The 21,585-nt window shown below is 49.4% G+C and overlaps 9 protein-coding genes and 1 non-coding gene across 10 annotated transcripts; 4 read left to right on the top strand and 6 right to left on the bottom strand.

Moving 5' to 3' along the window:
- Positions 1-865: 865 nt before the first annotated feature.
- BO85DRAFT_487253 (uncharacterized protein) lies at positions 866-2,149 on the top strand (the record flags this gene model as incomplete). Its single annotated transcript, XM_025663441.1, has 1 exon — positions 866-2,149. The coding sequence occupies one exon, from the start codon at positions 866-868 to the stop codon at positions 2,147-2,149; it is 1,284 nt and encodes a 427-aa protein (XP_025516450.1).
- Positions 2,150-2,254: 105 nt separating this feature from the next.
- Positions 2,255-5,029, bottom strand: BO85DRAFT_519390 (uncharacterized protein; the record flags this gene model as incomplete). The annotated part of the gene is made up of 3 exons (XM_025665047.1): positions 2,255-3,319; positions 3,507-4,116; positions 4,191-5,029. The coding sequence occupies 3 exons, from the start codon at positions 5,027-5,029 to the stop codon at positions 2,255-2,257; spliced, it is 2,514 nt and encodes an 837-aa protein (XP_025516449.1).
- A 1,131-nt stretch (positions 5,030-6,160) lies between these two features.
- On the bottom strand, positions 6,161-6,601 carry BO85DRAFT_487251 (uncharacterized protein; the record flags this gene model as incomplete). Its single annotated transcript, XM_025663440.1, has 1 exon — positions 6,161-6,601. The coding sequence occupies one exon, from the start codon at positions 6,599-6,601 to the stop codon at positions 6,161-6,163; it is 441 nt and encodes a 146-aa protein (XP_025516448.1).
- Positions 6,602-6,777: 176 nt separating this feature from the next.
- On the bottom strand, positions 6,778-8,647 carry BO85DRAFT_468194 (tannase and feruloyl esterase; the record flags this gene model as incomplete). The annotated part of the gene is made up of 4 exons (XM_025662242.1): positions 6,778-7,176; positions 7,224-8,188; positions 8,247-8,289; positions 8,343-8,647. 4 exons carry the CDS (start codon positions 8,645-8,647, stop codon positions 6,852-6,854), a joined length of 1,638 nt encoding a protein of 545 aa, XP_025516447.1. The 3' UTR covers positions 6,778-6,851.
- Positions 8,648-9,047: 400 nt separating this feature from the next.
- Positions 9,048-11,093, top strand: BO85DRAFT_468193 (carboxylesterase; the record flags this gene model as incomplete). The annotated part of the gene is made up of 1 exon (XM_025662241.1): positions 9,048-11,093. The coding sequence occupies one exon, from the start codon at positions 9,048-9,050 to the stop codon at positions 11,091-11,093; it is 2,046 nt and encodes a 681-aa protein (XP_025516446.1).
- Positions 11,094-11,227: 134 nt separating this feature from the next.
- On the bottom strand, positions 11,228-12,279 carry BO85DRAFT_468192 (oxidoreductase). The gene has a single exon (XM_025662240.1). It carries the CDS (start codon positions 12,255-12,257, stop codon positions 11,391-11,393), a length of 867 nt encoding a protein of 288 aa, XP_025516445.1. The 5' UTR covers positions 12,258-12,279; the 3' UTR covers positions 11,228-11,390.
- A 1,095-nt stretch (positions 12,280-13,374) lies between these two features.
- On the bottom strand, positions 13,375-14,193 carry BO85DRAFT_276213 (uncharacterized protein). Its single transcript, XM_025655146.1, has one exon. It carries the CDS (start codon positions 14,099-14,101, stop codon positions 13,508-13,510), a length of 594 nt encoding a protein of 197 aa, XP_025516444.1. The 5' UTR covers positions 14,102-14,193; the 3' UTR covers positions 13,375-13,507.
- Positions 14,194-15,176: 983 nt separating this feature from the next.
- BO85DRAFT_477187 (uncharacterized protein) lies at positions 15,177-16,372 on the top strand (the record flags this gene model as incomplete). The annotated part of the gene is made up of 1 exon (XM_025662825.1): positions 15,177-16,372. One exon carries the CDS (start codon positions 15,177-15,179, stop codon positions 16,173-16,175), a length of 999 nt encoding a protein of 332 aa, XP_025516443.1. The 3' UTR covers positions 16,176-16,372.
- Positions 16,373-16,632: 260 nt separating this feature from the next.
- BO85DRAFT_t132 lies at positions 16,633-16,706 on the bottom strand. The gene has a single exon. It is a non-coding gene; the product is annotated as a tRNA-Ile (tRNA).
- A 772-nt stretch (positions 16,707-17,478) lies between these two features.
- Positions 17,479-21,510, top strand: BO85DRAFT_369835 (arylsulfatase; the record flags this gene model as incomplete). The annotated part of the gene is made up of 8 exons (XM_025655938.1): positions 17,479-17,782; positions 17,839-17,996; positions 18,048-19,043; positions 19,096-19,451; positions 20,608-20,693; positions 20,821-21,102; positions 21,169-21,286; positions 21,348-21,510. The coding sequence occupies 8 exons, from the start codon at positions 17,479-17,481 to the stop codon at positions 21,508-21,510; spliced, it is 2,463 nt and encodes an 820-aa protein (XP_025516442.1).
- Positions 21,511-21,585: the final 75 nt, after the last annotated feature.

Here is a 21,585-nt window from a genome sequence, read left to right as displayed (position 1 = left end):
GCACCTGATAGGGCTTCCTTAACTTGTACACTACGTCATCTCGAATGTTCCGTCAAGGTGCCACAAAGTCGATGTCAGGTGGCTACTGTGCTCCTTAAAGATGCGGCATTCTCGGACGAGTACAGAATCTCGAGCTGCTGCCATCTCATTGACATAATAAAAAGGTTACGAGGATACACGCGGGATGCTCAGTTTGGGTATGGTATGTCATCTCCCTTGCGTGGTTAGAGCAACTAATAAGGGCTAATAATGACGTACCGGGGTTGAGATAGCATAGAGTGGATTGGACCGACTCAGTATAAGATATGTGTGTCGATTGATTAAGAAGTCTCTTGGTAGATACCAATTAGTGTCATTGGCAAAGAATTATCGTAGGTTTTTCTCCCCCATCAACTATCAGAGTTTTGCCAACTCAGCTGGATGTGTTCTCGCAACACGGGAATATATCTGCGATGGGCAATCTACACACTCCATAGGCTAAGGATTCTGATCGTCTTGTTTCACAAACTTACATTCCAGAGTATGTTCCTCAAGTGAGTTCGATGATAAAGTGTCAAGACGAAGGGTCAAAGATATATGGATCCGATCTAACTAGATCTCAAGAAGATGGTTGGTGGTTTGGTTGTTTGGAAGAGGTGGTGGTCAGAGGCCACTCGAGAAGAAGAGGCGAAGGATCAGCTGACAGCTGCCTGGCTGCAGGTGAATGTCTCAACATCAAGTGTCCCGACATCATAGAATATGCACATAAGAGGGTAAAGTCACCCTTGTCTGGCCCTACGCGACCTTCAGCTATAAAAAGGACACGGAACCACATTGGACCCTCACCTCCTGATCTCCAATCTTACGAATATCTCACTTTTACGAGATGAAGATTGACTTTTTCTCCGCTCTATCCAAGCCAGGATACGAGTGCCTCGATTTCGACGATACAAGCCAACTAAGCCAGCAGCAGAGGCAGGAAGTACTTCCATATGTATGCAAAGGTCTGTTTCTACTGCTTGCAGCAATCGACTACAAGTACAGCCGCATACCAGCCGACAAGCGCCTGCGTCATGACTTGTATACCTGGGCTCAAGACAACCTTGGACACCAGTTTCCCCAAGGAGGACAATCCCTAGAAGCAATAGTGCAACTCGCCGCCGAATCAGCAGAATACTTTTACGCTCATTGCTCGCATGAGACAAAGCTCATAATGGCCATCGGGACCTCTATCATGACCTTAACCGATGATGATGAGCTCCTCGATCCAGATGAACGCAATCGCTTGTCATCCTTCTGCTGTAATGACGGCCACAGCCCACCGGACGCAACTCCCTGGACTGCCATGCTCACTCATGGCTTACAGTTAAACGCCGAGTACCTTGGTTCTCATGACCCACTAGTTGGGGGCCTTATGGCAAATTCATATCGGTTGTTCGTCGAGGCCTGCTCAATTGAATACCGCATGCAGAGTGAAATGCCTTTTCATCTCACCAGTCACACTGGGCCACACCCAATTGACGAAGAGTGTGCCGTTGAAGCATTCCCTCGGAACATTCGTTCTACATCCGGTGCTCCTCTCTTCTACATATGTCCAATATTCAAAATATCTAGCACCCAGGAAGTCCCCTACAAATACTGGATAAGCCTGGTTCCCAAGGTTTCTGAATTTATTAGTCACCTAAATGATGTCTTCTCGTGTCCGAAGGAGATTCTGTCGGGCGAGACGTGGAACTACCTGTCACTGAGGACAAGAACCAAACGACAAGCAGGGAGATCCTCTAGGTTCGGTTCGAAGTTATGGACATTCCGTGACAGCTTCTGCGAATTACTTGAGAATATGCAGGATACTACCCTCGCCGTAGATAGGGCTTTCACGAGTTGCATTTCCGCTGATGCTAATACATCGGAACAGAGTGGTAGCAGTCAAGATGATCCAAATGCAAAATTAGCCGCAGAATGCTGGTTCGCTTTTCGGCAGAACTACATTTCTTGGCATTTGCAGTGCAAAAGGTACGGTTTGGATGGCCTTGATGTTGAAAGAAACACTTACACAGCTGAAGAATTGTGTGCACCGGAGTATAAGCCACTACATCTTGCTTATGCTGGTGCGGCGGCTGCTTTCGTTTTGGTTACTTCTGCGTTAAGTTATAGCTATTCTTTTATCTAGAGCGCTCGTAGATTGTACCAATGTTCATATGCCTCGCTCTTTGATAGAGACGGACCTGGCACATCATATCGGTAGAAGAAAAGAATATCACAGTCCAACAATCCATCAGAGAAGATATGCTATTGCCATGCTTAAGAAGGGGAACAAGGTGCATACTGCACTCTTAGAAGCAGAGCTGGTATATTGCACCGATACAACCGTAGATGTACCAGAGGCATACACAGATGCAGTGTGACTTCCTGCAACACTTCCAAGGGTAGGGCGATTGAGCCCGATACTAGGAGACGGGACACCCAAATAATGAGATACACTACTCCAAGAGCCAACGTTAAGACTGCTGTGGGCGACTGATCCGGCACTGGAAACAGTCGAGGGCGAGACGTGAGGGGATGATCCAGGACTACCGGGTCTGTCGGGGTGAGTGGAGTCACCATTGCTGGAGGATGGCGAGGACGATCCCTCTCCGGTCGATCCTTGAGACTCGGCGCTGACCCCAATTTGGCCGTCTGCATCAGCACCGGATGCAATGGTAGATCCACCTGACCCCCCTTGCTGGGGACTGTGTGGCCCGAGTAATGCCGAGCCTACTTTTCTGGTAGGTGAAAATTGCGGTATTTCGCTGGCAGTGGGGGTCGTGGTTGTGGTTATCTGAACGGCGGCCGTGGTGAGGTGGGTTTTCGTTCCCTTTATGATCGTGTATACCTCTGTCGTGTAGAGAACGACTGTAATGATCGACGCTGAGGATTTACCTCCGGAAGGAGTAACTTGAGCACCTGAATTGTCTGCAGCAGTTTCAACAGCTGCTGATGTGATGAGAGTAACTGATGCTACTGCGGTTTCTGTCGCGGGATACGTCGTTCGCTCTGCATCAGCACAGGTAGTGGAAGACGATGGACAAGCTGTGATCGGGTGGACACGGGTTGTGTAGCCCGTCGATGTACTGAGTCTTTCACTGCTCTGTCCGATAGATCCTTCCCCGATAGCTGTCGCTTGGCCAGAGGCATGCGTGCTCGTCTCCTCTGCAGCAACTGGGCCAATAGTTGTGTATGCAGCGATTGTATCTGTCGTGTAGTAGGTGGTCTTCTCAGATGCTACGCAGTGCGGACTTTCTTGTGGACACCCAGACATGGTATGCACCTTGGTAGTGAAAACAGTGGATGTAGCGAGGGCCTGAGGCTGTTTAGTACTCACTCCCCCGCTGCTGGATGTTTGTGCTGGGATGGCATATGCATCAGTTATTTCTGGGGTAACAGGGCAGATAGTAGTATAGAGGGGAATAATCTCTGTTGTTTAGCTGGTTGTCTTGTAGGAGGCAGGACAGTTTGAGACCCATGGAGGGCAGGCGGTAATAGTGTACACCTTTGTGGTGAAGACAGTTGAAGTTGTCATCTTTGGTGCGGCAGGTGAGGTAACATCTGCTGGTTGTAGAGTGGAAGCCGTTTTGGTAGCCTTCAGAGGACAGATCGTAGTCATTGAGGTGAGGGTTACAGTGGTAAATATGGTCGTAGTACGCCGGGCTGACGTAGGGATACTCTGACTGGAAACCGTGGGAATGTTGCTGGTAGAGCTTTGAGAAATAAAAGAATTGAAAAGAAGCGGCAATGACGCAGAGGATGAATGAAAGACAGGAGAAGAAGACGATTGCACTGGTATGAGTGCCGAGGAGCTCTTCAAGGGGACAGAAACTGGGACTTTTGAGTATACAGCAGAGGAGTCGAGAGAAGGAGAGCTCCTGGAGCTTGAGACCGGGGACGTTCGTATTAACGGGACCGATGAAGTAAACGATTTCGATGTCACAGGAGATGAAGAGGCGCTTGAAAGAGTGGAAGGTGAAGCAGTTAATGCAGATGGCACGACTGGCGTATATTTGTCTATAGGTCTTGATGATGTCAATATGGCCGATGAGGACGCAAGTGTCGACGAGGATAGGATTGTGGAAGAGGTTGTAACAACAGTAGAAGTCGCAACTGCACAAGGATTGTCATCTAGCCGAAGGGCAATATAGTCGACAACATTGTTATCTGGGTCGCTGTAGTCGTACGGCACGTAGGAATGGTCGATAGCACCACTTTCTGAGTAACAGATACCCAGAAACCAGAACGTTCCTATACAGTTCGAATAGGTAGAGCAGACCTCGATGCAGCCCCAGATGTCGTCTTGTCTGGAGTTGGAAAGAGTTCCCGAATAGCTTTGCACGGTGTCGCTGCAGAGAACTTGGTAATACTCCTCATTGTATACGTAGTATCCGTCGACGCAGTCTGTGGTGGTAGGAAAAGTCGAGACAGTGCATGTCGAAGCCGTTGATGTGGCAACACTGGATGTAGTGCTAGTGGAAGCGACAGAAGCACTCGTCGACAATGTAATTGTCGATGTGTAAGTTGTTGTATATTCCATCACCGTTGTCCCGGTTGACAGCTGAGTAGAAGCGCCTGTTACAGTGACGACGCAAGGGTTGGTTGAAAAACGTTCAATTGCGGCCCAATGAGACGAAGTGACTTCCACTGTGGACGTGATGTCTGTGAGCAGCACACACTCATTATTATCATCCCAATTGAGACCTTGGCAGCTCGAATAGATGCCACAAAACACGAAGCATTCGTAAGGGCTGGTTGCTCCATGAATGGTCATAAATGGTGCTCCTTCCAAAGCTGAATCTGAGCACCATTCTTGCCAGTAGGAACCTTCCGCCGACCATATCGAATTACTACATGACTCTGGAGCAACGCTACCAGGAGTACATGTGGTTTCAACGGTCGTCACTGGGAGAACCCCTGTAACAGTGCTGGTCACCGTATCGGAGTAAGTAGACGTTACAGTAAGAACCGAAGTGGGTGCAACTGTTACGTATGGTAGCCATTTTGTTGTCAACAATTGCCCCATGATAGAAATATTTACAAATGAGCGACTGAAGCAAAGTGATCAAATGAATGACGGGTGAAAATCGACACAGCTCCTACTGCTGACCCATTGGAAAAATTGGAACAAAGACGTGAGCTGATGGACGAACTAAAGCAGGAGGAATAGCCAGGTTTTTGGACCTCGAAAACGTAGATATACCTGCTGGCGGTCTGCGCCACCGGGGCTTCTAGCCGAGAAGTACTGGTAATCATTGGTAGGCTTTCCAGATACTATCTACTAGCGCTTGCTAGCCGCGGGTTCGCCCGGGAAATTATAGGCGATAACGAGGGCTGAGGCTGACCCGCATCACCAGAGCAGTGGATCCATCCCCAGGTCTAATAAAGGGAGGAAGAAAGAGCCGATGACTAGAGCCATACGATTGGATAAACTCAATGCATGTGCAGCAGCCTATTCAGACTTTTTACAGAAGCTCGTATATCTATCTTCTAGGTCCACCCCATATTCGAAGTCTGGAGCGAATCCTCACTGTTCTAGTTGTGTTCTGATGACATTTGGAATTTCCAAACTTGCTTTTCTTGACCGGAAGTATCTATGCTCATGCTTTTCCATCACAATGGTTCCGGGACTCAATATTAGGGCACTGAGATTGTGGATGTTCGATAGCGACACGACGTCTTCTCCATTACAGCTACCCCTGGCGACGGACTAACTCAAATGGTCAGAGATTCGAGGGGTTGACTTGTTTTGATTCCTCAAGAGAAGTTCTTTTCTGGAAAACCGCCTCGGCTTTTGATAGGCAGACGGTAGTTGAGCTGGTCTAGACTTGCGCTGCGAGCATCTCAATATTATCCATAGACAACCCGCCGTCACGGCCTCAGATGCTTCTCTGGATATCATTTCTTTCGTTGGCTGGAGTTGACAGGCGTATCTCTTGCACACAAAACTTCTGAGAAAAGCGTCTTCGTCTTGGAAGAATGGACGTCTGGAACAAGGGCTCTTTGACATTCGTGTCCCATGTCTCTGTCCCATATAGTCATCAATAGCACGATATGGTATCACATCCTCATCCTTTTTGGGGACCTCTGTTATTGCAGAAACTGTCGTCTAGCGACATCACACTTGAAAATGAAAGAGAAAAAAAGAAGTGAAACATCACTTGAGATGCTCGCGCGGATTGGCGTGCCCAACATGCGAGTTGTGGTTTTCGTAGAATGAGATCTCCAAACCATATCCAGTAACCCGATGCAGTTCCGCTAACTGCACAGCCACGGACCTATCCTCTTGGGGCCATCGGATAAGATTCCAATTCTCCCTGTGCCTTCGGAGTACATATACGGGAAGAACGGTCTGGTCCTTGTGCGCCGTGTCGTAGTTGTAGTTGTCGCGATTGACATCAACGTTGACAAAAATCCGCCATACTTGGATAGCGAGAAACAAGTTACAGTTGTCCTGTTTCCAGTCCAGGAAAACTTCACCAACAATTCTGTAAGCAGTGTCCCGGCAGTGCTCCGACCCTTCTGATTTTATTCTGATGATGATGCATTTGGCATTGTCTTTGAGTATCTCATCGCGGATATCAGGAAGATTGGGCATGATCCTTACGCTAAGACGACGTAAATATTAAATTATGTTGGAAACAAAATGCAAGTGAAAGTGAGAAGAACAACGTAAAAGGAAAGGAGATAAAAGCAAACCGCTTATTTATACCTCAGGCATCCAAATGGTAATGGCGACCGTGGTGAATTGATGCACCATCTTCCTACTGGCGTCTGCGCCTCGCGTGCTTAAGATACATCTTCCATATCCCCCAATGTGTTCTTCAAGGATCGATCGTGAGAATTATCTAATACAGGGCCTTGCACTCAAAGTTGGCCGCATCATCAATGTCTCCTGATCCCACGTACTGCGCCAGCTTGGGATACGCGCATATCGGCCTTTGTTTGTCGATAGTGTTCGAGGTATACTCAATGCTACTATTGAAGCGAGATCCGATAATGTAGTCAGGTGCAGTACCATTCTCAACCCAATTGATCAAAGCTAGAAAGATGTCGTGCTTAGCATCTCGGTAGCCGGGGACACTGTAAAGGGACGGGCTCAGCGTGCTCGCCTGCGTGGGCCCGGCGATATACCACGGTGCGCCCATGGTGGATGGTGTGTGGTAGCAATGTCTGGAGTTGTTAGCTTGTGATTTCGTATTGGTCTTGTGTAAACTTACTCCATCCCAGGAATAGCGAAGAAGCGATAGAAGTCGTCGATATCAATACCCTGTGGCGCTAGTGTGGCAGCCATGTGGTCGCGGTAATAGAGGCCAATGCCGGGGGGTACAATGGCGTCGGAATGACCATGGTAGTGAATGAGCTTCCCTCCGTGGTGGTAGAACTCGGCCAGGTCATAGTTGTCAGCGGATGAATCGCCCGGGTCGGTCTTATCGGCGTACTGCACCACGCTATAATCGAAGTCTTGTACAGTGAAGTTGGCGAGGCCGAGGATATGTTGAGGATACCACAGCTGCGAGTCTTCGTTGCCAACACTGCCGTTGCCGATGACGCCGCTCTCATTCCACATTGCTTCGCTTCCGTATAGCGGATGTGTGTACACGAAAGTCTGATTGGTTTCCACCCAGTCATTGTAGATCTTATGCAGTGTCTCTATCTGAGGTCCTGTCAAGCAACTGGTGTTCTTTGCCTCGGTACAGAGTAATGGCAGGTAGTCGAAATGACAGCCTAGTGGATCAGAAATGATGCTGTCGACCAGTCCGTCCTGAGGATCGCACTGACGAATTGCCTCTGCTCCGATGACGGCAAACATCTCCATTGGGATTGTATGAGCTGATCCCTGAGGTGCCTGATAGGTTGTCTGCTTAAGATTGTACAGCTGCTGGTGGGTTGTCCACCATGCCGGGCAGGCAGCAATCACTCCGTCATAATCCCGAGGAAACTTCTGTGTTTCTTTCATGGCTTGGCGCCCACCGGTGGAGCAGCCGGCGAAGTAGCTGTATTTGGGCTTTTTACCATAGAAGCTCTCGACGAGGAACTTGCCCAGTACACTAGTGAGATGGTTGGCACGCCAGGCCCAGTCGTTGATCGACTCTGGGTTCTTCCACCAGACTCCATCCATGTCAGAGCCCGTGTGGCCCGTGTCAGTGGCTACAGAGGCGAAGCCATAACGAAGTCCAACGGCCTGGTGATGGAAATTAGTCTATAATCCAATGGTATATAAAGCAACATCTGATACATACCATATCAACCCAATTGATGTCTTCACCTTCCTGCGCAGCATGGCTTTGCTTTCAGTCAACGCAGGATGTCCTTTGGGCAGGGTCAGAGTCACTTACAAGAACCTTTCATTCCACGTATCAGGCAGGAAGACGCCAAAGCTGAAGTATGTGTCGACATCCGTCGTCGCATTGACCTGAATTGCACACACTGCTGGCAGTTGAGTGGGATTGGTAACGGAGCTGATGTTGGGATTCACAAAAGTCGAATTCTCTGCATAGTGACGGGCGTAAACTACACGCGCGGCGGTACCATTGGCGTCCAAGAAGGCTTGAAAAGTTCCAATGGAACAGTCATTACTACCCAAGGCGAGGGAGAAGAGTGTGAGAAGCGAAGTGACAAGATACAGGAAACGGAGTGTCATGGCCATTACTCATGCAATAACCAAGGTTTCAGATGATCTGATGGTTGGGGATTATCACCATTTGTCGAACAATTTATATATCCGGTTCTCCTTGCTGTGGCGACACTTTTTCCCTCATTGTTGGCATCGCGACTAGTATATCGGCCCATTCCCGACTTGCGGGCATATGCGGGGGAAATTCTGCATGACGGAAACGAATGCATGATCCTGTTGGATGTTTGCCCGCAAAATGAGGGCCTCTGCGGCCGCCAACTTGCGGAGTCTTTCCCTCATTAGGATTTACAAATCAACCGTGCGGACGTGGACAAGATATAAGGCAACAATTGGAACGGGAAAGCAATAGCTGCCAGGCATCTTAATCCACAACAATCACTGCAGAATGAGGTATTCCCCGCTCAGGATGGCTGCAATGGCGTCACTGCTACTGCTAGTTCTCCCAGCCGTGGCTAAAGCTTCATCCGCTCCAACTAGCCTTTTGTTTGAGAATGACGGAAATTGGACTGCTCATGCAGAGCGACCAAGTGCTCTTCTAATGCATACACCTGCCCGGCGTGGTCAGGCAGAATCTATCTGTGCCGAATATGAGGAGCAATTGCTGCGCTGCGATGACGTGCACCATTTCCGGCAGTCCTTCCAGTACCAGCAGTATCTAGGTACTCTACCTGAGGAGACGCTGCTCTGGACTGCTTGCAGTACACCAGTCACACTCTCCGGTAGCTCTTCCGCCGGAAATGTATCTTCGGATGGAGAGTGGCCTTTTGTCTGCACAAACTCGGCTCCACTGGTTGACCGTGTCGACATCGACTACTCCCCCTTCCCTCGGGTCAATGCCACGGCAGGAAACATCACCTTCGAGGGTCTCCGAGATCATTTGACATTTAGATTTGCCGGTATTCCGTTTGCGCAGCCGCCAATTGGCACACGCCGTTTCAAGTATGCCGAAGCCTGGGATGCGACCAATGTGACTTACGTCAATGCAACACAATACAGCCCAGCCTGTCTGCAATTTGGGTACTTTGATGGAAATAGCTATGGCTTGAACCCTTGGGGTAATGATGAAGACTGTCTGTACTTAAATGTATATACCCCCTTCCTTCCGGGCGATGCGGACGTGCCCGAGGACCAACTGAAGCCTGTTCTCTTTTGGATCCACGGCGGCGGCTTCTCCCAGGGCACCGGCTCGGACCTAACCTTCGATGGAGGAAGTCTAACTTCGCGCTCTGATGTGGTCATTGTCACCTCGAACTACCGACTGAATATCTTCGGGTACTTATCACTCGACGATGGCACCATCCCTGGGAACTACTGGATGTCTGATAATATCGCTGCTCTCCAGTGGGTGCAAAAATATGTGCGCGGGTTCGGGGGAAATCCAAAGAATGTCACCATTTTCGGACAGTCAGCTGGTGGTGCCAACTGCATCGAGCTCGTTGCTTCTCCACAGGCTGCTGGTCTTTTTCAGGGTAGTATACAACAGTCGGCAGGCAACGGTCGCTTTAGCACACAGAGCGCAATAGCTGAGCTAGCTGAGCCCTACCTCAGCCCGTACTGCAATGACACCGGAGTTGCCCGCCTAGCCTGTTTGCAGCAACTGCCTGCTTCAGTGCTCCTCAACACCAGTGCCGACATATTCTTCACTCCAGTCATCGACAATGTGTATCTACCTGATGCACCCATGGCACTGATCGCCCAAGGAAGCTCTTACATCAATTCCGTACGGATGATGTCCACCCTTATGCCCGAGGAGACTCAATCGCTGACCACTACCACGCTGACGCCTAATATGACCGATTTTCAGACCGCGCTCGACCTGCTCATCCCAGGAGGCTGGATTAATCAGAAACAGGCAGATCACATCATACCCTCAGGCCTGTGGCTTATTAGTAACGAGACCTTCCACAATGGTTCAACCTCCTACTCCAGCGTATACAATGCTAGCATAAAGATATCCACAGAAAACAACCAAGAATGTCCGAATGGCGCCTACGCCATGGTAGGTGCCGCCACGGTCGCTTTCCCCAGCATGCACGTCGCCTATCATCAGCGCGGATACGCTCTCTCTTATTACGACTTTTACGACCTCTGTACGTTCCCTGTTGGAAAGCCAAACACACCTTATTATCGGTGTCATTCTAGTGATTTGTATGAGGTATTCGGGACTTACTACATTTTCGATCAGCCGATCCGGGTTCCTGAAGATATTTACTACACCAATGCGGTGCAGGACATGTGGGGTTCCTTTGCGCGAACGGGTAATCCCAATGTTGACAGTGACTATCTGGTAGCGCGGGGGTACAACACAACCATAGAGTTCTTTGCAGGTTGGCATTGGCCGGAATTTACAGCGTCGAATATGGTCCTGGCTGATTTGCAGTATCCGCGGCCGGGGTATACGGATGTACCGGATCTGGAGCATTGCAGGTATTTGGCCAGTGTGCAGTATTGACCCAGCGGAAAGTCACATGTCCATACAATATGCAATATGGATCTCGACTAGGCATGCAGTTCGCTGTGAAACAGTCCACGGCTTGGGAGGCTACAGAATGACAGGAATGTTAGCCACTGGCACCGGTACCTTAGCCACATAATATTTACCTACCAAGGTTATGCGTTGCATTACTCAAGCAAAATACCTTACTGCCTACTGCTATAAACATCTGGGGATGTGGCCAGAAGTCATGTATGTCCATGCTGGAATCATTACTGGACATAGCCATCCTTCCTTCTCCAAATCATAGATATACTATGCCCCCTTTAACAATGCGCCCCCGTCACTCTCTACTCTTTTTCCTGTTACAAAACCATCTTTCATACACCAAACATACGCCTCTGCAACATCCTCCGGCCTCCCCACCTCCCCCGTCAACGTTCCCTTTCTAAACGCTTCTAGATATGCTTCCCTCGCAGGGCCCAGTCTCTCGAAGACCTCCGTCTCAACAGCACCTGGGGCAACCACATTCACCCTGATGGGTGCCAACTCCACCGCCAATCCCCTAGTCAAGCCCTCAAGCGCTGATCCCACTGCCGCACCACCCACCGCTAACCCTGCCGCTGGTCTTGCGGCCATTAGCCCCGAGGTAAAGCTTATTGAGGAGGTATGATTATCAACCAAGTATTTCTTTGCAAATTTGCCCAGTAACATCGGGGCATGTAGCCGGAGGGTGCTCAAGGCTGCGAAACTGATTGCGTTAATTTCGGGTGAGGAGATGGGGATCCGCGGGGGCGGGGTGCCGGCCGTGTAGATTATATGGTTCAGCAAAACTCGTTCACTGCTATCATTATATTTGGTGGGAGACGCTATATTAGGAAAGAGAGAACGTGATGTAGCGTAGTCGAGAAGGTCAAGAAGGTTCTTTTCCAGAGTGGCTTGATCGCTTAGGTCGCAGGGTTTTCCAGTGACGCGGTCGGTGTAGACCTTGTTGGGGTAGAGATTTTGAAGACGAGAGACAGTAGATGATACTTTCTGGGGGTTTGAGCTGGATATGATGATGCTGGCGCCGTGTTCCAGGGCTGCACGGGCAACGGCGAAGCCGATGCCGGAGGTGCCACCGATTATCAAGACTCGGGTGTTGGCGAGCTTGTTTATGGAGATGAGGCTGGGGGTGGCCATTTTGCTGTATGGCGCAAATCCATTGACTCAACTAAAACCATATGATGTATATCAATATCTGAGGGTTTTATATGCCATGAAGGTATGACAGGCATATCAGCGGGACTCGGGCTCTTTTTCGCGGAGCTTGTATGAGACCGGGACGCGGTACGAAATGCAGAGTAACCCCAGCGTCGCCAATGTTGCACGAACATTGACCGCGGAAGGAGACTTTCTCATCGCCCGCCTCAGTACAATACCTGTTTCAGACCCGGAGGGTATTGATAATCTAGTGCTGCTGGACTCACCATCAGCCATGTTTCCAAATACGCTGACTGGCGCCATGGGGCTAACTTTCGATGTGGATTCGATTTACAGCTTCGAGCCTCTACTTCTTCGACGACTAGCAGTGCGCCAGGGGACTTGAAGACGGCCTGCTTGAAAGTTTGTGGGAGATTCTTTACTGCTTTTTCGTATTCTCTATGTCTGATATGGATGTGTTATTCGAAATAAAACCTGAACGGTTCAAAGGTTACAGCAGGACATTTGTATGTTCTACATCCATTCATGCCCACCTTGATCTCACCGGTCTTCACGCAGGGATAGAATAGAGAAAGGGCAACCTGATGTGAATTTTGTGGGCCTTGATTGGTGCAGCCGTAAAGGATGCGAGTTTCCGGCAATGCGGAAAGGAGATGCCGGAGATAAGTTGTGGAGGCCGTTGGAGAGAGGATTGCTGATGCTGACATCAGCTTCAACCACGCTGGGCTCAGGCCGGTCGTTCAAAATTAAGATTTTCATAATCGGAAGCACCTTGTACTTGCTAGCTTTAGAAGCAAAACAGGGTGGAACATCAGAGCGGATGTGCATTGATGATTGACGATTGACCAATCCCGTCGCCCAGAAGGTCCGGAGGACTTCCAAATCGGGCAATCCAGAAAGCACCAGGTCTGACACCAAGTCAATGACTTCGATAACTCCACTCTGACGGTGACCTGGACCATGCCTTAGGCTGATTACCCGTCTTACAGACCCTGAGACGTCCTGCTCGTAAGCGGGTATGACGAATCCATTTTCCTAGACGCTTGGGCTCCGTATGGGGTTATCTCTGGGCTAAATGCTGAGTATTCTTTCCGGCACCCGCGGTACTACTCCTCGTCTACAACCCCATAAGCCAACGGGTACAATAGACGCCAGACACTTCATTGCATGTCACTTAATCTACAATAAGCAATGGACGAAAGCAATACAAAGTACTCACCAAGTCATCGCTACTCATTCTCCTCCTGCAACATGCTAATCAACCCCCACACCTTCCCTTCTATCTCGCCAACTGCTCTATCCAACCTTTCCTTTCTCTCCACATCCACCTTCCCGCTTGCATCACCCGCATAAATCCCCGCCAACCCCGCCAACGGCAACACTATCACCATCGTCGCACTCCCATCCTCTTCCTCCACGAACCCACAATCCAGGGGTACATGCGTGCCTGCATATATACTCTCCTTGATCATCGCGGCCGCCAGGAGCGGGTTGCCAAAGAGGAAGCGATGGACACGTCGACCTGTTCCTGATTCAGACTCCGATTCCTCGGTGGGTGGTAGGAAGTGGTGTAGCCACGACCCGTGGTCGAACTCAGCAAAGCATACGAAGTCGGATGGCGTGTTCGTGGACTTAATTAATTTGATTATTGCCTCGGCATTGGGTTGGGTGCGGAGGATGCCCGGGGGTTGGAGTGCGGGTACGAGGGCACGGAAACGGTTGAGGATCTTGGGGTAGGGGGTGGGAAAGTGTACGGTTATATGGTTAGCTTTGAAGGTTGAGATGTTTGAGGCTTTGGGCAAGGATACTGGTGCAGTTGACATGATGAGTCGTGATGAAGTTAGTGGCAGTGAGATGATAAGGTTGCATTATTGAGGGGAAATGGAGAAGGATTCACACGTGATTGGCTTGGATATCGTGCAGTAATGTGGCGCTTAGCTGATTTTGTGAAAGTCTGTCTAGAATGATTTGTTCAAGCGCTATATTACCCCAGTCGGATTGCTGATATGCTAATGACAGTGACCGGCCTCGAATCAAATAGCTTGCTGTTACCATCGGATCTGATGCGTATGATCTATTCAAGCATTTGTCAGTACACAGCACCGGAATCTCTACGTCTACTCACTGCACGACGGTCTATTATCTACCTCACAATTTTTATCCTATAAACTATTCAGATTCAATTGACAAGCCGCCTACTCCCTGCTAAACTTTGACAGTGTCACAGACTCGCAGTCGTGTTCCGGGTATTGTCCTGACGATCGTTGGCGGGTCCAAATTTCGGGCACCCGCAGTCCCACCGTGCCAGATCTTTAATCATTTTCCTGAATATCGGAGATAGCGGCTAGAGATGGCCAGATATAGAGAAAGAAACCGAATTAGCATCGGCGATGCTATACCACCGGACAATGGATAATGAACCATCGGCTTGAGATTCCTTTTGCGGGCAACAAGACCGAGCTTGCCGCGACGACACATTCAGCTTCTGCACGGCTGGTAGAGGTGGTTTAACCTCTGATTTGGTAAAGGATCTGCGTATCCCTGGTTACTTAATTACTCTCTTGTGACCCCATGATGTAGTTAGCCCTGTCTGCTTCCACTGGTGCTGATGCTAACGGGTTTCAATTTACGATCAGACAATGCCTCGTCATGGAGTGCGTAAAGATGCCCACTTTGTTCCTGTTTCGAAGTAGATCATTGTACCTGCATAGGGCAGGGCCACGTATTACCTTTAACCTTAATTAAGGAGGTCGCTTATACTATAATCCAAATAACGTTGCGAAGTGTATATAACTTTGAGATCGTCCTCTCCTTCGAATTAGTTCTCCACGCGCTTTCTGAGCCATCGACCAATTCCCTCTTCTTTCAATCTTCCTCGTTAGTAATACCGGCCACACCATGAGAATTCACCCCTCCTTCCTAGGCACTCTTGCCCTCAGCGCGAGCACCCTAGCATCCGCCGAGCTCAACGTCCGCACGGTCTACCAATTCGCTTCCAACGACACCTGGCTCGAGAACCTAGCCGTCCGATCCAACGGCCTCATCCTCGCAACCGAGATCGGGCCCCCAGCAAGCCTCCTCTCCTTCGACCCGCGCTCCTCATCCCCAAAGAAGAACGTCATCCACACCTTCCCCAGCGTCCTCGGCCTCTCCGGCATCACCGAAGCAGCCCACGACGTCTTCTACGTTGCCGGCGCCAACACCACCAGCGACAACATCTCAGATCCTCCCAAAAACGCCACGCACATCTGGCGCGTCGACTTCACCGCCAACTCCGATACCCCTGACATCAAGCTCATCGCCCGCCCCACCGCACCAACCGGCTTTAACGGCCTAGCAGCCTTCAACGAGACCATCATCCTCGCCTCGGCCTCCTACCAAGACTCCATCTTCGCCGTCGACACAACAACCGGTTACACCTGGGAAGCCATCAAAGATGCGAACCTGATGAGCAGCATCAACGGACTCCAGGTTCAAGATGATTTCGTCTACTGGACTGCAAACGGTGGCCTTTACAGAGCAGAGCTCTACTCGAATGTGACTGCTGGTCCTGGACAACTTATTGTCCAGTCTACTGCCTTTGACGATTTTGCTGTTGCACCGGATGGGTTCCGTGCTGCGAGTGGAAGGAAGTTTGCGTATGCGGCTACGGCGGCGATGAATACGATCATGCAGATTAGCTTTGACTTGCAGGGTGGGAGGAACCTGACGAGTGTTATTGCCGGCAGTTTGGATTCTACGGAGGTTGCGGAGCCGACGGGGTGTGCGTTTGGGAGAGGCGAGGGCGAGATGGATTGGTTGTATGTTACTACTGGTGGTGCGAGTGCGGTGAATGTGGATGTGGATGGGGTGGAGGTTGCTGTTGGGGCGCAGTTGTTGGGGATTAAGCTTAATTGAGTGGCATAGTAGTTAACGGATGGAAATAGGCGTGAAGTAAGGGCAGTAGAGGATTATCGTGTTACAGAAGGGCCCAGAAGAAATATGTGCAGAGTGAAAGTGCCATCGTTGTCTCAGTGTTGTGGGTGCTAGATGTGTACGGCGCGCAATAGGTGCTGTATTGTAGGCAGTTCGAGCATGCCATAATATATTCTCCGTTCTACCTACATACACTCTTTTGCCTGCTCAATGCTCAATGAGAGAAACCGATGGCTAGAGATACAATCGACATGCCAGTCAGTTATTGTGTGCGGAAATTGGAATCGGTAAGACAGTAAACAATAATAATAGACACCAACGAACGGGGGGAGTTGTCTTGTTTCTACCACAATTAATTGCTTGCTCTTCGAATTTTCCAGCAGCAAAAAGTTGCTGGAGCAGAAGATGTGATTGATGGATAGAAAAATGCAAAAAGAGATGGTCCCAGAGGGGCTCGAACCCTCGACTTTGACGTTATTAGCGTCACGCTCTAACCAACTGAGCTATGGGACCCGGTTGTTGAAAGCGGCCGCTTCAATAGAATAGAAGAGGCACCATAGTGCCCACCGTCCACAAGTGGAGTTGTGGCAGAAAAGCCAGTCCCGACCGCCTTTATCACCGCTCCAACCGGCAGAACCTAGTCAACCTCGTCAGAAAAACCTCGGAGTTAAGCGGACTTAAGGACATACAGCCCCAGAATGGTGCTGTGAGTTTCTGTGTAAATCTTGACCGCCCTGGGGGAATGCGGCAGAAAATGGTGGCTGAGCCTCGTTCTCCAGTACAACACGTGCTGTTCTCGTATCTCTAAATCAGTTTCTCTCTTCGCAATGCCACATAGATAATTGTTTTCTTGGCGCTGTTTTCTTCTTGACACATTTGAGACAAATTTATAGTGGTCGTGGGCAATGACTCCGCAGTACAGTGCTGCTAATCAACTTGAATCATCTTCGATATATTTTTCTCGAGCCACATTTGTTAGCAGTATGGGAGTTCTGTCTGATCTACTAAATTCATCATTTTTATGCCAGTATGAAGCACCGTGATCATACCTCAACAGATAATTGGGGAAATAACAGTGTTTTTCGAAGGATTACTTTTCAAACATCAAGCATTTCTACATCGTATGCAGATTGCCGGGAGCATCGTGCCTGGTGGTTTGTGTATGGTCCGCTTTGACCCGGATTGCGTTATGCGCGGGGTTATTAAGCAATCGACTTGAACCTCACTGCACCTACCGTTCATTTGTTTTGACATCAAAGCCACACATCTATACTATACCAGCAATATGCGGAGCCTGGTGTGCTTGTTAGCCCTGGCTGGGTTTACTGCACAGTCGCTAGGGCAGCAGCAGCAGCAGCCGCTATATGCGACCGCCAAGCCCAATGTTGTCTTCATATTAACCGATGATCAAGACGCGCAACTCGGCTCCTTGGATTACATGCCCTATGTTAAAAAGCATCTACTAGACAAAGGAACACACTATCGCAGCCATTACTGTACAACCAGCGTCTGTTGCCCTTCGCGGGTGACCCTTTGGACAGGGAAACTGGCCCACAATACAAACGTTACGGATGTCAATCCTCCGCATGGTGGGTGTACTACCAATCACCATGTGTACATGAAGATTTTGCTTATACACTCCCAGGTGGTTATCCCAAGTTTATTTCTCAAGGTCTCAATGACAACTATCTGCCTGTCTGGCTACAGGAAGCCGGGTACAATACCTACTACACTGGTAAACTGTTCAACGTCCACACGGTCGACAATTATAACGCCCCCTTCCCAGCTGGGTTTACCGGAAACGTAAGCCAGTATCAATGTCTTACTTAAGTTACTCACTAATGTATCGCGCAGGACTTCCTTCTCGATCCATTTACATACGACTACCTAAACAGTACCTTCCAACGAGACCGAGAACCACCCCAAAGCTACGAAGGAGAATACAGCACCGATGTCCTCGGACAAAAGGCATATCGCCTGCTCGACGAAGCAGTCACGGCTCAAAAGCCCTTCTTTCTCACAGTCGCTCCCATTGCACCGCATTGCAACGTTTTCATGAATGGAACCGGCTTAGATGCCAACCCTAACTTCAGCTTCAGCGCACCTATTCCCGCCAAGCGGCACGAGCACTTATTCCCCGATGTTAAAGTCCCCCGTACCCCCTCCTTCAATCCGGAAAACCCCTCAGGCGCCAACTGGATTAAGACTCTCAAGCGACAGAATGATACTAATGTTGACTACAACGATCATTTTTACCGCCAGCGTCTACGCGCCCTCCAGGCCATTGATGAACTAGTTGATGGCTTATTTACACGCTTGAAGGAATATGATATTCTCGACAACACATATGTAGTCTATAGTAGCGATAATGGCTACCATATTGGTCAACACCGACTCCAGCCGGGCAAGTCGTGTGGATATGAAGAAGACATTAATGTTCCCTTGATCGTTCGTGGTCCCAATGTTGCCCAGAATGTATCTACGGATATTGTTACAACACATACGGACCTTGCACCCACCTTCCTTGATCTGTTAGGTATCCCTCTCCGAGAGGACTTCGATGGCGACCCCATCCCTTTTACAGAGAGCCAGATCGAGGAGGCCCATGACGAGAGACAAGAGCATGTCACAGTTGAATATTGGGGATATGCAGCGGGAGAGGGTATATATGACTGTGCGTACCCTACTCACACCCTTCACTCTTTGACTGTGCATGTGCTAATCAGGACACTGAAAGTTGACCTATCGGCATACAACAACACATACAAAGCTCTCCGCATCAGAGGTAATGAATATAACCTCTACTACTCTGTTTGGTGTAACAACGAGCATGAACTCTACGATATGACTGTAAGTGATCCCGCCTAATTTATTGCCCTGCGGAATCCAACCAAAGAGACAGAGTGACCCTCATCAACTCCACAACCTCCTTTCTACAAATGGGCTTCCAAATGCGACCTCTCACATCATATTGAACGTTGATCTTTCCAAAGTCGTTCAGCGACTTGACTCCCTTTTACTGGTGCTCAAGTCCTGCAAGGGCCAGGTATGTGTCAAGCCATGGGATGCCTTGCATCCGCGCGGGGAGGTAACGACGTTGAAAGACGCACTGGATGTGCGCTATGATTATTACTACGAGATGGAACAGACAACGCGGGTCCAGTTTGACGAGTGTGCGCGCGGGTATTTTCTGGATGTGGAGGGCCCACAGTTTGGTCAAGGGACTGAATATGGGGTTCTTCGGGATGGATTACCATGGTATGAGTGGGTATGAGTCTGCAGAAGAAGAAGTCTCGAGAGTTATCATTGTTACACATCTGACGACATTTGCCTGCATGGGTTGTGTTGTGTAACGTAAATCATATACTTGATCTGAGTTTTGTGGATACTTATAATATGCGAAATGAGGCAATATCAGGATCTTTCCTCGCGGGAAGCGTTACTTGACGCATATGAGCCTTCTATATTGAGGGTAGCCATCGGGATATTTTGATTTTCGTTTGAATCATCTCCAACAATGTTGTTGACGCGTTGTTTTTGTAGAGCGTCAAGGCCTCAGGCAGCAATTGATATATCCACATGACAAGTCGATTCAGCTAGGAGGTAGAACCTGCATAGCATTGAACTTTGAAGAAAACAGATGCCATTATTGAGACCAAGTTGGCTTAGCCTATACTGCAATACATCATATGAGGAACCTTGAAATATTCTAGGAGATTCATGCCTTGTTCATCTCCATGCCAAGACTGGGGATAGAAGCCGAGTCAGCCCCGTCCGGAACGGTCGGGTAAGCCATCAGGCAGTCCAACGTGTATTCCAAGTGCCTGTGATGGCTGCATTCTCTTAGAAATCCACGCCAGTGCATCTTGTGCAAAAAAAAGGGAGTATATCACGTACATCAGCCCATCTCCGAGATTGTCATTGTCTTCAACAACCCCGGAAAACCGTGCAGGAACCAGGCCTGCTAAGCACGGGAGACAGGAGTGGGTCACCGTTGCGGTGGAGCCCCCGAAGGAGCCGATTTATTATTATTCCAGCCCGTCTGCGAATCTCCCCATTCTCTCCCTTCCCCAACTCCCCATATTCCAGTCGTCAGGAACGCTCGCGACAATGGATTCCGCGATTTCGCCTTTTTGGGGTGCACCAACCTCTTATCTGAAGTATGACTTCGAATCTCCTGTCAATTGACGTGCAAAGTGTAGACTAACCAATGCCAATAGCTTTTGTGAAGAGGTCCGTCTAAAGCAACCGCAATCTGGTCTTTTCTTGGCCTTCAATCCTAGTGGCTGATTTCTCCTTCAGGATTACGTAGTTACGCGATATGTTGCGGAGTTTATCAATACGCTCAGCAGCTTTGTTTACAGTATGTTTACTCTTGTTTAATGGTAGTGCCATTACTGACACGTCTGTTTAGTATTATATGGGATCTACGGTCTCCGGCAGCTCCACAGCAGACACCAAACCGGGTCGCGCTCAATCCTATACTGCGGATTGATTGGCGTCGGTGTCTGCTCTGCTGGTTACCATATGACTTTGAAATATCACACTCAGATGTGTACTGTCACCTTCCCTTTATTCAGCCTACTTGAATCAACCATAGTGATCTGAGCTGACCCTCTTGGAACAGCGGATGAGCTTTCCATGCACCTCCTCACCACTCCGCTTCTCTACCGCATTCTCTCTTTCCAGGCCACACCTCAGTACACGAAGGCTGTAGGAATCGTTCTCTCCGTACTGTTCACGATCGTCATGGTCGTCCACATGGTCATGGACGAGTTCCTGCTCCATGCGGTGACGTTCGGCACCGCTGTCTATTTGATCGCGACTCGCACGCTCAAGATAATTCCTCGGGAGATCCCGGATGTCGAGGATCGCAAGAGGATTCAGAACGTGGCGCTCTTTGGGTGTGGTATGTTACTCGTTATTATTAATGACTTATCAACCGAGGCTATAGCCAACACTAACACTTCTATAGCGAGCTTCATCTTCGGATACCTCGTCTGGCTGGTTGACGAGTGGGTGTGTCAGTCTCTGATTGGAGCCAGACACGCGGTCGGACTGCCCGTGGCATTTTTGCTTGAGTTGCATGGCTGGTATGTAGATCTTTCTTCGTTGTCTGGGACAAGCTTGGGATCTTGCTAATGGCTATACAAGGTGGCATGTCTTTACTGCAATTGGTGGATATATTGCCGTGGCGATTATTGATTTGATTACTTCTGGGCAGCTGCAACGGGACTCGGTTGCACAGCTCGCGTGGCCGTTGCCGACTGTTGCGAGGCTGCTCGGACCGGCTGAGGGAGAGATGAAGCGGAGGTAGAATTGTGCAATTGAATGGTGTTGAGGAGACAGGGAAGAGTACAAGTAACTGAACAGAGGCTTGGGCGGATGGTGC

The sequence above is a fragment of the Aspergillus piperis genome, assembly GCF_003184755.1.
Source record: "Aspergillus piperis CBS 112811 unplaced genomic scaffold BO85scaffold_7, whole genome shotgun sequence".
Classification (NCBI taxonomy): Eukaryota; Fungi; Ascomycota; class Eurotiomycetes; order Eurotiales; family Aspergillaceae; genus Aspergillus; species Aspergillus piperis.
Note: the sequence above shows the minus strand (reverse complement) of the source record. Positions and strands in the feature narration are given on the sequence as shown.